The sequence below is a fragment of the Mixophyes fleayi genome, chromosome 12 (genome assembly GCF_038048845.1).
Source record: "Mixophyes fleayi isolate aMixFle1 chromosome 12, aMixFle1.hap1, whole genome shotgun sequence".
In the NCBI taxonomy this organism is placed as follows: domain Eukaryota; kingdom Metazoa; phylum Chordata; class Amphibia; order Anura; family Limnodynastidae; genus Mixophyes; species Mixophyes fleayi.
This window is the reverse complement of record NC_134413.1, coordinates 80,063,374-80,080,522: the sequence shown is the minus strand read 5'-3', so window position 1 is coordinate 80,080,522 and position 17,149 is coordinate 80,063,374. Positions and strand designations below refer to the sequence as shown.

General features: G+C 49.4%; 1 protein-coding gene across 1 annotated transcript; it reads left to right on the top strand.

Annotated features, from left to right (window-relative positions):
• Positions 1-9,324: 9,324 nt before the first annotated feature.
• On the top strand, positions 9,325-15,822 carry CCT3 (chaperonin containing TCP1 subunit 3). The gene is made up of 14 exons (XM_075192679.1): positions 9,325-9,473; positions 11,137-11,198; positions 11,281-11,331; positions 11,455-11,517; positions 12,083-12,179; positions 12,261-12,378; positions 12,550-12,736; positions 12,854-13,003; positions 13,438-13,570; positions 13,791-13,872; positions 13,960-14,140; positions 14,317-14,562; positions 14,648-14,779; positions 15,462-15,822. The coding sequence occupies exons 1-14, from the start codon at positions 9,446-9,448 to the stop codon at positions 15,564-15,566; spliced, it is 1,635 nt and encodes a 544-aa protein (XP_075048780.1). The 5' UTR covers positions 9,325-9,445; the 3' UTR covers positions 15,567-15,822.
• Positions 15,823-17,149: the final 1,327 nt, after the last annotated feature.

Here is a 17,149-nt window from a genome sequence, read left to right as displayed (position 1 = left end):
CTGTGACACCTGTAGATCAGTGCCGGGTATCTGTGACACCTGTAGATCAGTGCCGGGTATCTGTGACACCTGTAGATCAGTGCCGGGTATCTGTGACACCTGTAGATCAGTGCCGGGTATCTGTGACACAGGTAGATCAGAGCCGGCTATCTGTGACACAGGTAGATCAGAGCCGGGTATCTGTGACACCTGTAGATCAGAGCCGGGTATCTGTGACACCTGTAGATCAGAGCCGGGTATCTGTGACACCTGTAGATCAGAGCCGGGTATCTGTGACACCTGTTGATCAGAGCCGGGTATCTGTGACACCTGTAGATCAGAGCCGGGTATCTGTGACACCTGTAGATCAGAGCCGGGTATCTGTGACACAGGTAGATCAGTGCCGGGTATCTGTGACACCTGTAGATCAGAGCCGGGTATCTGTGACACAGCTAGATCAGTGCAGGATATCTGTGACACCTGTAGATCAGAGCCAGGTATTTGTGACACCTGTAGAGCAGTGCCGGGTATCTGTGACACCTGTAGATCAGTGCCGGGTATCTGTGACGCCTGTAGATCAGTGCCGGGTATCTGTGACACAGGTAGATCAGAGCCGGGTATCTGTGACACCTGTAGATCAGAGCCGGATATCTGTGACACAGCTAGATCAGTGCAGGGTATCTGTGACACCTGTAGATCAGAGCCGGGTATCTGTGACACCTGTAGAGCAGTGCCGGGTATCTGTGACACCTGTAGAGCAGTGCCGGGTATCTGTGACACCTGTAGATCAGTGCCGGGTATCTGTGACACAGGTAGATCAGAGCCGGGTATCTGTGACACCTGTAGATCAGAGCCGGGTATCTGTGACACCTGTAGATCAGTGCCGGGTATCTGTGACACCTGTAGATCAGTGCCGGGTATCTGTGACACAGGTAGATCAGTGCCGGGTATCTGTGACACCTGTAGATCAGTGCCGGGTATCAGTGACACAGGTAGATCAGTGCCGGGTATCTGTGACACAGGTAGATCAGAGCCGGGTATCTGTGACACCTGTAGATCAGTGCCGGGTATCTGTGACACCTGTAGATCAGTGCCGGGTATCTGTGACACCTGTAGATCAGAGCCGGGTATCTGTGAAACCTGTAGATCAGTGCCGGGTATCAGTGACACAGGTAGATCAGTGCCGGGTATCTGTGACACCTGTAGATCAGAGCAAGGTATCTGTGACACCTGTAGATCAGAGCCGGGTATCTGTGACACAGGTAGATCAGTGCCGGGTATCTGTGACACCTGTAGATCAGTGCCGGGTATCTGTGACACCTGTAGATCAGTGCCGGGTATCTGTGACACCTGTAGATCAGTGCTGGGTATCTGTGACACCTGTAGATCAGTGCCGGGTATCTGTGACACCTGTAGATCAGAGCCGGGTATCTGTGACACCTGTAGATCAGAGCCGGGTATCTGTGACACAGCTAGATCAGTGCCGGGTATCTGTGACACCTGTAGATCAGAGCCGGGTATCTGTGACACCTGTAGATCAGAGCCGGGTATCTGTGACACCTGTAGATCAGTGCCGGGTATCTGTGACACCTGTAGATCAGAGCCGGGTATCTGTGACACCTGTAGATCAGTGCCGGGTATCTGTGACACCTGTAGATCAGAGCCGGGTATCTGTGACACAGGTAGATCAGTGCCGGGTATCTGTGACACCTGTAGATCAGAGCCGGGTATCTGTGACACAGGTAGATCAGTGCCGGGTATCTGTGACACCTGTAGATCAGTGCCGGGTATCTGTGACACCTGTAGATTAGAGCCGGGTATCTGTGACACCTGTAGATCAGAGCCGGGTATCTGTGACACCTGTAGATCAGTGCCGGGTATCAGTGACACAGGTAGATCAGTGCCGGGTATCTGTGACACCTGTAGATCAGAGCCGGGTATCTGTGACACCTGTAGATCAGAGCCGGGTATCTGTGACACCTGTAGATCAGTGCCGGGTATCTGTGACACCTGTAGATCAGAGCCGGGTATCTGTGACACAGGTAGATCAGTGCCGGGTATCTGTGACACCTGTAGATCAGAGCCGGGTATCTGTGACACAGGTAGATCAGTGCCGGGTATCTGTGACACCTGTAGATCAGAGCCGGGTATCTGTGACACAGGTAGATCAGTGCCGGGTATCTGTGACACCTGTAGATCAGTGCCGGGTATCTGTGACACCTGTAGATCAGAGCCGGGTATCTGTGACACCTGTAGATCAGTGCCGGGTATCTGTGACACCTGTAGATCAGTGCCGGGTATCTGTGACACCTGTAGATCAGTGCTGGGTATCTGTGACACCTGTAGATCAGTGCCGGGTATCTGTGACACAGGTAGATCAGAGCCGGGTATCTGTGACACCTGTAGATCAGAGCCGGGTATCTGTGACACCTGTAGATCAGAGCCGGGTATATGTTACACAGGTAGATCAGAGCCGGGTATCTGTGACACCTGTAGATCAGAGCCGGGTATCTGTGACACAGCTAGATCAGTGCAGGGTATCTGTGACACCTGTAGATCAGTGCCGGGTATCTGTGACACCTGTAGATCAGAGCCGGGTATCTGTGACACAGCTAGATCAGTGCAGGGTATCTGTGACACCTGTAGATCAGTGCCGGGTATCTGTGACACCTGTAGATCAGTGCCGGGTATCTGTGACACAGGTAGATCAGTGCCGGGTATCTGTGACACCTGTAGATCAGTGCCGGGTATCAGTGACACAGGTAGATCAGTGCCGGGTATCTGTGACACAGGTAGATCAGAGCCGGGTATCTGTGACACCTGTAGATCAGTGCCGGGTATCTGTGACACCTGTAGATCAGTGCCGGGTATCTGTGACACAGGTAGATCAGAGCCGGGTATCTGTGACACCTGTAGATCAGTGCCGGGTATCTGTGACACCTGTAGATCAGTGCCGGGTATCTGTGACACCTGTAGATCAGAGCCGGGTATCTGTGACACCTGTAGATCAGTGCCGGGTATCAGTGACACAGGTAGATCAGTGCCGGGTATCTGTGACACCTGTAGATCAGTGCCGGGTATCTGTGACACCTGTAGATCAGAGCCGGGTATCTGTGACACCTGTAGATCAGAGCCGGGTATCTGTGACACCTGTAGATCAGTGCCGGGTATCTGTGACACCTGTAGATCAGAGCCGGGTATCTGTGACACCTGTAGATCAGAGCCGGGTATCTGTGACACCTGTAGATCAGAGCCGGGTATCTGTGACACCTGTAGATCAGTGCCGGGTATCTGTGACACCTGTAGATCAGTACCGGGTATCTGTGACACAGATAGATCAGTGTCGGGTATCTGTGACACCTGTAGATCAGTGCCGGGTATCTGTGACACCTGTAGATCAGTGCCGGGTATCTGTGACACCTGTAGATCAGTGCCTGGTATCTGTGACACAGGTAGATCAGAGCCGGGTATCTGTGACACCTGTAGATCAGAGCCGGGTATCTGTGACACAGCTAGATCAGTGCAGGGTATCTGTGACACCTGTAGATCAGTGCCGGGTATCTGTGACACCTGTAGATCAGTGCCGGGTATCTGTGACACCTGTAGATCAGTGCCTGGTATCTGTGACACAGGTAGATCAGAGCCGGGTATCTGTGACACCTGTAGATCAGAGCCGGGTATCTGTGACACAGCTAGATCAGTGCAGGGTATCTGTGACACCTGTAGATCAGTGCCGGATATCTGTGACACCTGTAGATCAGAGCTGGGTATCTGTGACACAGGTAGATCAGAGCCGGGTATCTGTGACACAGGTAGATCAGTGCCGGGTATCTGTGACACCTGTAGATCAGAGCCGGGTATCTGTGACACCTGTAGATCAGAGCCGGGTATCTGTGACACAGGTAGATCAGTGCCGGGTATCTGTGACACCTGTAGATCAGAGCCGGGTATCTGTGACACCTGTAGATCAGAGCCGGGTATCTGTGACACAGGTAGATCAGTGCCGGGTATCTGTGACACCTGTAGATCAGAGCCGGGTATCTGTGACACCTGTAGATCAGAGCTGGGTATCTGTGACACCTGTAGATCAGTGCCGGGTATCTGTGACACCTGTAGATCAGTGCCGGGTATCTGTGACACCTTTAGATCAGTGCCGGGTATCTGTGACACCTGTAGATCAGTGCCGGGTATCTGTGACACAGGTAGATCAGAGCCGGTTATCTGTGACACCTGTAGATCAGAGCCGGGTATCTGTGACACCTGTAGATCAGAGCCGGGTATATGTTACACAGGTAGATCAGAGCCGGGTATCTGTGACACCTGTAGATCAGTGCCGGGTATCTGTGACACCTGTAGATCAGAGCCGGGTATCTGTGACACAGCTAGATCAGTGCAGGGTATCTGTGACACCTGTAGATCAGTGCCGGGTATCTGTGACACCTGTAGATCAGTGCCGGGTATCTGTGACACCTGTAGATCAGTGCCGGGTATCTGTGACACAGGTAGATCAGAGCCGGGTATCTGTGACACAGGTAGATCAGAGCCGGGTATCTGTGAGACCTGTAGATCAGAGCCGGGTATCTGTGACACCTGTAGATCAGAGGCGGGTATCTGTGACACCTGTAGATCAGAGCCGGGTATCTGTGACACAGGTAGATCAGTGCCGGGTATCTGTGACACCTGTAGATCAGAGCCGGGTATTTGTGACACCTGTAGATCAGAGCCGGGTATCTGTGACACCTGTAGATCAGTGCCGGGTATCTGTGACACCTGTAGATCAGTGCCGGGTATCTGTGACACAGGTAGATCAGAGCCGGGTATCTGTGACACAGGTAGATCAGAGCCGGGTATCTGTGACACCTGTAGATCAGAGCCGGGTATCTGTGACACTTGTAGATCAGAGCCGGGTATCTGTGACACCTGTAGATCAGAGCCGGGTATCTGTGACACCTGTAGATCAGTGCCGGGTATCTGTGACACCTGTAGATCAGAGCCGGGTATCTGTGACACCTGTAGATCAGAGCCGGGTATCTGTGACACCTGTAGATCAGAGCCGGGTATCTGTGACACCTGTAGATCAGTGCCGGGTATCTGTGACACCTGTAGATCAGTGCCGGGTATCTGTGACACCTGTAGATCAGTGCCTGGTATCTGTGACACAGGTAGATCAGAGCCGGGTATCTGTGACACCTGTAGATCAGAGCCGGGTATCTGTGACACAGCTAGATCAGTGCAGGGTATCTGTGACACCTGTAGATCAGTGCCGGGTATCTGTGACACCTGTAGATCAGTGCCGGGTATCTGTGACACCTGTAGATCAGTGCCGGGTATCTGTGACACCTGTAGAGCAGTGCCGGGTATCTGTGACACAGGTAGATCAGAGCCGGGTATCTGTGACACCTGTAGATCAGAGCCGGGTATCTGTGACACAGCTAGATCAGTGCAGGGTATCTGTGACACCTGTAGATCAGAGCCGGGTATTTGTGACACCTGTAGATCAGAGCCGGGTATCTGTGACACAGGTAGATCAGTGCCGGGTATCTGTGACACCTGTAAATCAGTGCCGGGTATCTGTGACACCTGTAAATCAGTGCCGGGTATCTGTGACACAGGTAGATCAGAGCCGGGTATCTGTGACACCTGTAGATCAGAGCCGGGTATCTGTGACACAGCTAGATCAGTGCAGGGTATCTGTGACACCTGTAGATCAGAGCCGGGTATTTGTGACACCTGTAGATCAGAGCTGGGTATCTGTGACACCTGTAGATCAGTGCCGGGTATCTGTGACACAGGTAGATCAGTGCCGGGTATCTGTGACACCTGTAGATCAGAGCCGGGTATCTGTGACACCTGTAGATCAGAGCCGGGTATCTGTGACACCTGTAGATCAGTGCCGGGTATCTGTGACACCTGTAGATCAGTTCCGGGTATCTGTGACACCTTTAGATCAGTGCCGGGTATCTGTGACACCTGTAGATCAGTGCCGGGTATCTGTGACACAGGTAGATCAGAGCCGGGTATCTGTGACACCTGTAGATCAGAGCCGGGTATCTGTGACACCTGTAGATCAGAGCCGGGTATATGTTACACAGGTAGATCAGTGCAGGGTATCTGTGACACAGCTAGATCAGTGCAGGGTATCTGTGACACCTGTAGATCAGTGCCGGGTATCTGTGACACCTGTAGATCAGAGCCGGGTATCTGTGACACAGCTAGATCAGTGCAGGGTATCTGTGACACCTGTAGATCAGAGCCGGGTATCTGTGACACAGGTAGATCAGAGCCGGGTATCTGTGAGACCTGTAGATCAGAGCCGGGTATCTGTGACACCTGTAGATCAGAGGCGGGTATCTGTGACACCTGTAGATCAGAGCCGGGTATCTGTGACACAGGTAGATCAGTGCCGGGTATCTGTGACACCTGTAGATCAGAGCCGGGTATTTGTGACACCTGTAGATCAGAGCCGGGTATCTGTGACACCTGTAGATCAGTGCCGGGTATCAGTGACACAGGTAGATCAGTGCCGGGTATCTGTGACACCTGTAGATCAGAGCCGGGTATCTGTGACACCTGTAGATCAGTGCCGGGTATCTGTGACACCTGTAGATCAGAGCCGGGTATCTGTGACACAGGTAGATCAGTGCCGGGTATCTGTGACACCTGTAGATCAGAGCCGGGTATCTGTGACACAGGTAGATCAGTGCCGGGTATCTGTGACACCTGTAGATCAGTGCCGGGTATCTGTGACACCTGTAGATCAGAGCCGGGTATCTGTGACACCTGTAGATCAGAGCCGGGTATCTGTGACACCTGTAGATCAGTGCCGGGTATCTGTGACACAGGTAGATCAGTGCCGGGTATCTGTGACACCTGTAGATCAGAGCCGGGTATCTGTGACACAGATAGATCAGTGCCGGGTATCTGTGACACCTGTAGATCAGTGCCGGGTATCTGTGACACCTGTAGATCAGTGCCGGGTATCTGTGACACCTGTAGATCAGTGCCGGGTATCTGTGACACCTGTAGATCAGAGCCGGGTATCTGTGACACCTGTAGATCAGAGCCGGGTATCTGTGACACCTGTAGATCAGAGCCGGGTATCTGTGACACAGCTAGATCAGTGCCGGGTATCTGTGACACCTGTAGATCACTGGTCCCTAGTGACTGGATAGGCTGCATTCACAGTGATGTCACTGGCTCCTAGTGACTGGATATGCTGCACTCTCAGTGATGTCACTTGTTCCTAGTGACTAAATAGGCTGCACTCTCAGTGATGTCACTGGTTCCTAGTGACTGGATAGGCTGCACTCTCAGTGATGTCACTGGTCCCTAGTGACTGGATAGGCTGCACTCTCAGTGATGTCACTGGTTCCTAGTGACTGGATAGGCAGCACTTTCAGTGATGTCACTGGATCCTAGTGACTGGATAGGCTGCACTCTCAGTGATGTCACTGGTCCCTAGTGACTGGATAGGCTGCACTCTCAGTGATGTCACTGGTTCCTAGTGACTGGATAGGCTGCACTCTCAGTGATGTCACTGGTCCCTAGTGACTGGATAGGCTGCACTCTCAGTGATGTCACTGGCTCCTAGTGACTGGATAGGCTGCACTCTCAGTGATGTCACTGGTCCCTAGTGACTGGATAGGCTGCACTCTCAGTGATGTCACTGGCTCCTAGTGACTGGATAGGCTGCACTCTCAGTGATGTCACTCGCTCCTAGTGACTGGATAGGCTTCATTATAGGACCCCAAAATCCTTTGGCAGAGTTGGTATCTTCCCCTTATATTCTGGATGATTCAGTAATAATTTAATCTTACATTTTCCTTCCTGACAGCTGTATAGATAATAAAGTATTACTTGTAGCCCCTGTGAGAATAAACCGTGTTTACAGCAAATAAAAGTGAATTAAATCCTCTTGTCTGAAACTTTTCACTTATTGCAAATGGAAAGTATTTTACCGTTAGATTATTATTGAACGATTGACTCCTGCTGTATTTATTAACTCTTTGTGTTGCAGTTATCTCCGCATGTATTAATTGATAAGGTAGACTCGACTTCCAATGTTGTCGCCTCCTTCATCATCATCATCATCATCATCATCATCATCAGCGCTGTACAGATAACTCATTCACATCAGTCCCTGCCTCATTGGAGCTTACAGTCTAAAACCCCTAACATACACAAACACAGACTGAGAGACTAAGGGCAATTTAATAGCAGCCAATTAACCTACCAGTATGTTTTTGGAGTGTGGGAGGAAACCAGAGCAACCGGAGGAAACCCACGCAAATACGGGGAGAACATACAAACTCCTCACAGATAAGGCCATGGTCGGGAATTGAACTCATGACTCCAGTGCTGTAAGGCAGAAGTGCTAATCACTGAGCCACCGTGCTGTCACAAAGCAGCAAAAAATGACTGACACTTTGGGCATACACCAATGGTGCATCTTTGCAAAACATAACTGAATATATAAATACGTATATACATTATAAATAACATATTTACAAATATGCTAAAACTCTTAGACAGCTATGATGTCACAGATCATAATTTGATGTCAGAAATCCTCTGTGCAAGTGGTACACAGCAAATAACTTCATGTAAGTCACTCATAGGTTGTAGAGCCTTTTGCATATTTTTTGGAGGAAGAAAATCTTTGCTCAGTGCTTTTAATTTACCTTTTTGCATTCACTGATTTTGCAAAAAAGGCAATATTTTCCCTAATAAATATTTTTAGATTTATGTGCAGCATTTAACTATTTGCGTCCCCCCAAATTTTGCTACATGGATTAAGAATGGTCCTCCCCTGGTAATATTCTACAGTTTTTCATGATAATCGGACCACTAGGTGTCACTATTTTATAACTCTCTATGGTTCAAGGTTTATTTTAAAGAGATATATTCTGATATTCATCTCAGTACATCCCTAAACTCTTATTTACCGGTTCCCATCATCTTTACACCCATCACACCCCACCCTGCAGCATCCTGACCTAATATAGTAATCTGAGGGTGTAACTAAGCAGTCTGACAGATTAGATTAGGAAAAACTACAACTACCAGCATGCAACAGGGCGGCCCATGTTCCCTGTATGGGAGTAGGAAGAGCAGGCTACTCTGTGACAAAGCGTTACCGGGCAATAGCTACAAGGCAGCTAGAGTTGGGACTACAACTCCCTGCATGCACCGCGGTCTCTTCATGACTGGGCATGCGCACTACTGTAACTGTTACCATGCGGCTTCCAACGGAAAGTGAGCTGTCAACCAAGCTTACGCAGCCTAGCCCCTCAGGCCACGCCCACTGTCAGGGGATTGGTTAAGGCGCGGGAGCGGCGCCGGTGATTGGTCGAGGCGGCGCAGCGGTCGAGTTAGTGTGTGCTCAGGAGGCGGCTCTGTTCTTTCTTTCTCTCCAGAAGCTTCTTCCCCGTTACTGGCTCCGTCTTCTCCGCTCACAGCCGCCAAGATGATGGGCCGCCCGGTGCTCGTGCTGAGTGAGTATCCCCGGGGGGCGGGGCTGAGTCATGTGACCTGTCCTGTTACATGTCCGCGTGTGGAGCCCGGATCCCGATTTCTGGGTCCAATGTGCTGCTCTAATCCCGATTTCAGTGCTTAATGCGTAGGAAACCCTGATATGATCCAGGTTTTAGTGGGAAAGGCTGATATTGTCCCTATTTTAGTGTCTAATGCAGCTGAAGGGCTGTATTGTCCCTATTTTAGTGTCTAGCGTGGCTGAAGGGCTGCTGTTGTCCCTATTTTAGTGTCTAGTGCATCTGAAGGGCTGATATTGTCCCTATTTTAGTGTCTAGTGCATCTGAAGGACTGATATTGTCCCTATTTTAGTGTCCAGCCTGTCTGAAGGGCTGATATTGTCCGTATTTTAGTGTCCAGCCTGTCTGAAGGGCTGATATTGTCCCTATTACAGTGTCCAGCCTGTCTGAAGGGCTGATATTGTCCCTATTTCAGTGTCTAGTGCATCTGAAGGGCTGCTGTTGTCCCTATTTTAGTGTCTAATGCAGCTGAAGGGCTGCTGTTCCTATTTTACTGTCTAATGCAGCTGAAGGGCTGCTGTTGTCCCTATTTTAGTGTCTAATGCAGCTGAAGGGCTGCTGTTGTCCCTATTTTAGTGTCTAATGCAGCTGAAGGGCTGCTGTTGTCCCTATTTTGTGTCTAGCGTGGCTGAAGGGCTGCTGTTATCCCTATTTTTGTGTCTAATGCAGCTGAAGGGCTGCTGTTTTCCCTATTTTGTGTCTAGCGTGGCTGAAGGGCTGCTGTTGTCCCTATTTTAGTGTCTAGCGCGTCTGAAGGGCTGCTGTTGTCCCTATTTTAGTGTCTAGCGCGTCTGAAGGGCTGATGTTGTCCCTATTTTAGTGTCTAGCGCGTCTGAAGGGCTGATATTGTCCCTATTTTAGTGTCTAGCGCGTCTGAAGGGCTGATATTGTCCCTATTTTAGTGTCTAGCGCGTCTGAAGGGCTGATATTGTCCCTATTTTAGTGTCTAGCGCGTCTGAAGGGCTGATATTGTCCCTATTTCAGTGTCTAGTGCATCTGAAGGGCTGCTGTTGTCCCTATTTTAGTGTCTAGTGCATCTGAAGGGCTGCTGTTGTCCCTATTTTAGTGTCTAATGCAGCTGAAGGGCTGCTGTTGTGCCTATTTTATGTCTAGCCTGGCTGAAGGGCTGCTGTTGTCCCTATTTTAGTGCCTAGCCTGGCTGAAGGGCTGCTGTTGTCCCTATTTTAGTGTCTAGCCTGGCTGAAGGGCTGCTGTTGTCCCTTTTTTATGTCTGTGTATGATGCATTGCTGTAATCCCTATATTTCTATCAATCTTGCTTTGAAAGGCCAGCAGTGGTGGGGTGAGGGTGGCTGAAAGGAACCAAAGAAATGACAGCTGTGGTCTCCATCAGATAGATATATATATAATATTTAATTCCTGTATGCCAGTGATGTGTGGCCTTATTTACGTTAACTATTTACATATGTTGATAAAGTAAAATATTAGTTTCCTCTACATAGTGATTTAATCCCTGCAGTGTAAAGCTGAGATGACACATATAAAGGTATATACTGTGTGTGGTTATTGTGGACTAAGGCATCCCCCACTGCCCTTCAGTTGTGTCTCCCCGATGTCTGACCAATCCCTATTTCTGTCCCGTCTTAGGTCAGAATATTAAGCGGGAGTCTGGCAGGAAGGTCCAGACTGGAAACATCAATGCAGCCAAGGTAAACTCGTCATGTCCTGTCTGTCCTGCCCGTCACGCGTGACCAGACGGACACACGTTCTAACTGTTGTGTGTCTCCCTAGACCATCGCAGACATCATCCGGACCTGCCTGGGACCTCGGGCTATGATGAAGGTGATTAGGATGACCTGACTGGGGAAATGGGGGGTTGGTTTTGGGATTTCGGGGTGTGACTGTGGGACGTGACTTTGCGTAAGAGGCAATGCGGGGCTGATGTTCCTTATCTTCGTTTTCCAGATGCTGCTGGACCCCATGGGTGGGATTGTGATGACCAACGATGGAAATGCGATTCTCAGAGAGGTGACTTCATTAATTAATTAAAGAGAAATAATTTGTTTGTTTAATGTCACAAGTTTAGTGTATCCACAGTAGCCAATCAGACAGCGGCTTATATCTTCAACACTAAAATCAAGCTTCTGGGCGTTGTATGGTTTATATAATGAAGTTCATGGTTTAACAGGTCCCTGACCAAAGATGTACGATAATGTGTTCCTGATATTGTGTGCTCCTTAATGATTGTATCGCATCCATATGCAGAAACTAGATTGTGTTGTGGGACAAGAAGCTTAGGGGGTGGATTATGTGTTGAGGGTGTCACCCCCAAAAACAATCAATCAGTCTTCGTGGGTGCTAAACCCCACCTATTCTCTACACTGATTTCCAAGAACCAATTTCACATTACGATAATTGAAGAGGTCACCTGACGATGACTTTTGTCTTGCAGTGTCTGGCAAATTTGCAAGTAGTTCCCTCTCCCTCCCATCCCCCCAAAAAAATGTTATTTAGCAATTAGTGAGCTCACGGTGCAGTATATAATGGGGATCTCTCCGAGTAACACTCTCCTCCTCTGTGTCTCTCACTCCAGATTCAGGTCCAGCACCCGGCCGCTAAATCCATGATTGAAATCAGCCGCACACAAGACGAGGAGGTGGGAGACGGAACCACGTCCGTCATCATTTTGGGTGTGTACCGGGATCGGGAGATTTGGGTGGTAGGATAAGACGGGTGATTTGTGTTCTCATCGCCCGCTTCTGTCTCTGTAGCTGGGGAGATGTTGGCCGTGGCTGAGCATTTTCTGGAGCAGCAGATGCACCCGACCGTGGTGATCAGCGCCTACCGCAAGGCCCTGGACGACATGGTCGACAGTCTGAAGGACATAAGGTGATTTTTTTTGTTTTTTCCGAAAGAGAACACACAACTTGTGTTAGTGAAAAAAAAGTTTGGCTTTTAATTTGTCGATCCAAATAAAATCTTGTATGGTTGTTGTATTATCTGTGTAAGACGCCGGCATGGTTCGTTTAATGTTCACCCCATGTTTTGCTATGTTTGCAGCATGCCTGTTGACATAAACGACCGAGAGGCGATGTTGAAGATCATTAACAGCGCCGTCAACACCAAGGCCATCAAACGCTGGGCGGACCTGGCCTGTAACATCGCTCTGGACGCTGTCAAGACAGTAGCGTTCGAAGAAAACGGCAGGAAGGAGTTTGACATCAAGAAATACGCTAAGGTGGAAAAGGTGAGACCTTCTGGGAGGAGAGAGACCTTTAATATGTGTTCAGTCTTTATGGTAACAGGCAGTGCTTGGCGTTTCTCCAATGTTCCCCAGTTCCTGACTGTCTTGTTCTGTCCCCAGATTCCAGGAGGTATAATTGAGGACTCTTGCGTTCTGCGCGGTGTTATGGTGAACAAGGACGTCACACACCCCAAGATGAAGCGGACCATCAAGAACCCGCGCATTGTTCTCCTGGACTGCTCCCTGGAGTACAAGAAAGGAGAGAGCCAGGTATTATTGCTCCACCAACTCTTGACGTAGAGAACATGTCCGATAGTAGACTATGCCTAATCTTGCCAGACTGGAGAACTTGTCCACCCCACCGGTTATGTCTGGGCCATGAGGGAAGTTGTAGACCTATCTAGTGATAGGTTGTCGCAATGACCAGCCATGGACGGATGTCTCAACTCTTTTCTAGTTGTTCACCTATCTCCTGATAGGTCCTGTTGTCCATTCTCCTTGTCTCTTTTGGGCCATGGAGATAAGCTTAGGAGGGCATGAAACTGATGGAAGTCTATCATACATAGCTGTTTTATTGGAACAGAGGACCAGCATGATCCATAGGTAGTATTTATATAGGGAGAGTATTGGTACATATGGACTGGTTCACCTTAAAAGCCGACACTTGGTAATGGTTTTAACACGCACTGTTCTTGGTTCCACAGACGGAGATTGAGATAACCCGTGAGGAGGACTTTACCCGTATCCTGCAGATGGAAGAGGAATACATTCAGCAGATCTGTGAGGACATCATCCGTCTGAAGCCGGATCTGGTGATCACCGAGAAAGGAATCTCCGGTGAGATTTGGTTCCTGCCTGTATTTAATTGAACATTTTCCATCAGTAACCTGGGTACAGTTAATCCCTGTGTTTAATTTCTACCATCCATCCTAATGGAACTTGGCTCTGTGGTACCGTTGCTTTATAGACGCAGTGACCAGCTGAACTCCATGGTTTTATTAATTAGCTGTTCATGTTCCTTCCAGAGATCCCAATAGTCTGTGTTCTCCTCTTTCAGATCTCGCTCAGCATTACTTGGTGAAAGCCAACATCACTGCCATCCGCAGGGTCCGCAAGACCGACAACAACAGAATAGCCAGGTGAGGTGTGACGGAGGATCCCGGGGGCTTACTGTTCTGTATGTATGAGAGTGATTCAGACCCACCTGACCACACGTCTCCCCCCAGGGCCTGCGGAGCTCGTATCGCCAGCCGCACAGACGAGCTCCGGGAGGAGGACGTAGGGACCGGTGCCGGACTCTTCGACATCAAGAAGATTGGCGACGAGTATTTTGCGTTTATCACGGAGTGCAAAGACCCCAAAGCCTGCACCATTATCCTTCGCGGGGCCAGCAAGGAAATCCTAGCAGTGAGTGTCCCAGCAGTGTATATTTATATATTCCCATGACCCCAGCACTGTGAGGCTGACCGCTGTGACCTGTAATGGTGTTAGCCAGGGCTGGCCAGATCCTGGTGGTCACTCGGCTGCCAGACACAGCGTGCTGTTGCCGCAGCTGATCATCTCTATGTCTTTGTTCCCTGCAGGAAGTGGAACGAAACCTCCAGGACGCCATGCAGGTCTGCCGCAACGTCATGATTGACCCGTACCTGGTGCCAGGCGGAGGGGCGGCCGAGATGAGCGTGGCTCACATCCTCACCGAGAAGTCAAAGGTCATGACCGGCGTGGAGCAGTGGCCGTACCGGGCCGTGGCCCAGGCCCTGGAGGCCATCCCAAGGACGCTGATCCAGAACTGCGGAGCCAGCACAATCCGGGTGTTAACCTCGCTCAGAGTAAGTCTGACCCTCCGCCGCCTCTTGCTCGCTGGCACCAACACGTGGGCGGCGCATCCTGTGACTCTATATCCTTTCTTTACAGGCGAAGCACACTCAGGACGGCTGCCAGACCTGGGGCGTGGACGGAGAGGCCGGCGTGTTGGCTGATATGAAGGATCTGGGGATCTGGGAGCCGCTGGCGGTGAAACTGCAAACCTATAAAACAGCAGTAGAGGTGAGGAACCTCCACTGGTGCCTCGTGCCTCCGTGATTTCACAGGTTCTAAGAGAACTGAGCTGTGTCTTTCCATAGTATCCCCACGTGACTCCGATTATGAATAGCTTTATTTGTCACAAGTTAGTCATCATCATTTATATAGCGCCAGTATACTCAGTAGTGCTTTACAGTTGAGAACAAACACAATAATAAAACAATACTGGGTAATACAGAGATGTAAGAGGGCCCTGCCCACAAACTTGCACTCTAGGGAAATAGAGGTAGAAAGAACACATGCAAGGCTTATGAGAACTGTAGAGGGTGGTTGAGGAATATTAGAAGCTTCCCTGAAGAACTGTTTTTTCAGAGAACAGTTGAAGGTTTGTAGACTAGAGGGAAGTTATTGTGTGAGGGAGGGAATTTAATAGAGTGGGTGCAGCCCAAAAAAAGTCCTGAAACCGGGAATGGAAGGATGTGGAAGAGAGACGCAGATCTTGTGTAGAACGGAGGTGTCGAGTTGGGAGATATTTTGAGACAAGTGAGATGTATGATGGGACAGTATTGTTGATAGCATTGTATGTTAGTAGAAGTGTTTTATGTGCTGAAGACCTGGGGATTGTAGCGTTCCAGTGTAGAATGGAGCTATATCAGGCAGCGTTGTTCAATGTCTGCTCCCTTATAATTGTCTTTTCCGCACACAGACCGCCATCTTGCTGCTCCGAATCGACGACATTGTGTCCGGCCACAAGAGGAAGGGCGGCGAGGATCAGGGCAGACCCGCAGCCCCTGAGGCCCCCCAGGAGTGAAGACGTAGGAGGGGGGGGGGGGGGGGTAGAACACACGGATTGCAGGTCCCTCCAGGAAGCTTGTCCAGCACTTTGAGGAGAAGTCCCGGCAGATGGTCCATCTTCCAACGTGTTCTCTGTATACTGTGGTCTGGCTGGACACGTTCTGTATTTATTACTGTCTGAGAGGATGGGGGCATGATAGTAGACGGGAGAGGGGGAGGTGCGTTACATACGGTTGCACTTAGTACTCCCAAAAATAAAATTTAATTTGGCATCCTGCGTGTCTGATGTGTGTTATTTCCCTTCGTCCTAATTTATGTAAGGTATTTTATTTTAGGATATTTCCAAAATTTGAAACGAAGATACTGTCATTACTGAGTGCAGAAAGGTTCCTGCAGCATATTGTATGTGTGCAGTACTTGCTATCCTCCTGCAGGTGGTGCTCTGCACCTTTCATACTGCAGAAGACTGGCAGCAAAGGTCGGGACTCACCAGTGTCCCAGTTACAGCTCCGACTTTTGTAGACACTTATTATATTTGTCCATGTTTTCAATCCACACCGCTGACACTCATGGTACCGATCTGGGCCCAAACACTGACACAGGGTCTGGCTGGTCGGAGATTAGTCTTAAACATAAGTGATCCATGTCAGATAAACCTGACCAACCTGTGTAAAACTACAAGTCCCAGCATGCCTTTCCATGGATCAGCATGCTGGGACGTGTAGTTCTACAACACCTGGAGAGCTGCAGGTGGGCCAGGCCTATCCTAGATGATTATTTTAGTATGAGCCATGCTCCTCTACCCTTGGTGTGATGGTCGGTCCTTGTAACGTTTTGGGAGCCCGGTCCCTTCCACCGTACGCCCCCAGTCCCAATCTCTCATTCAGCACTGACCTGGGGATTGACCTGCTGGCCGTCTGATCTCTCTTAACGTTCCCTGATGAGTAAATGGAACTGTTTGTACCTACCTGTCCGCTGCCCACTTACCTGTGTACACTGCATGCACCTCGCTGCATTATACGGTGATCTGTGAAACACTTTTATTCCAGGAGAGGTAATCACTGCGCTGGATGTGGGGTGGGAACCTGGTCCATGGGGGCCGATGTCCTTCTGATGGGAATCATTGGGGAGAATTAGAGAACACTGATGACTCTGGGTTCTATTATCCCCCATAGTGGGCGATGCTCTTGGATGTATCAAAGGATGGTTTTAATACTACTATATATATATATATATATATATATATATATAATATGAAGCACATTAAACATACACACATTACATTCATTCTTTAGCACAACCAGTATTATTAATATATATATATATATATATATATATATATATATATATATATATATATATAGCAAGAGTAGTGATCCATATATACATATATATGGCGTGAGTATGAATGAAAATATATATATATATATATATATATATATATATATATATATATATAATATATCTATCTCTATCTTTCTGGGCCACTGATTGGCCCTCAGGCCCGGACCCCCCTGTGTCTCTCCAGCTCCCGGCCAGGAAGGGGTTACACACACACAGTCACAGTCCCGGCTAGGCCCCGCCCCTCGGGGAGGTCAG

Bases quoted from the DNA above. Each gene is read 5' to 3' on its own strand.
- CCT3 (XM_075192679.1), top strand. From the start codon at position 9,446: ATGATGGGCCGCCCGGTGCTCGTGCTGA. The intron at 9,474-11,136 runs GTGAGTATCCCC...GTCCCGTCTTAG, and splicing joins CCGCCCGGTGCTCGTGCTGA to GTCAGAATATTAAGCGGGAG. The intron at 13,873-13,959 runs GTGAGGTGTGAC...GTCTCCCCCCAG, and splicing joins GACAACAACAGAATAGCCAG to GGCCTGCGGAGCTCGTATCG.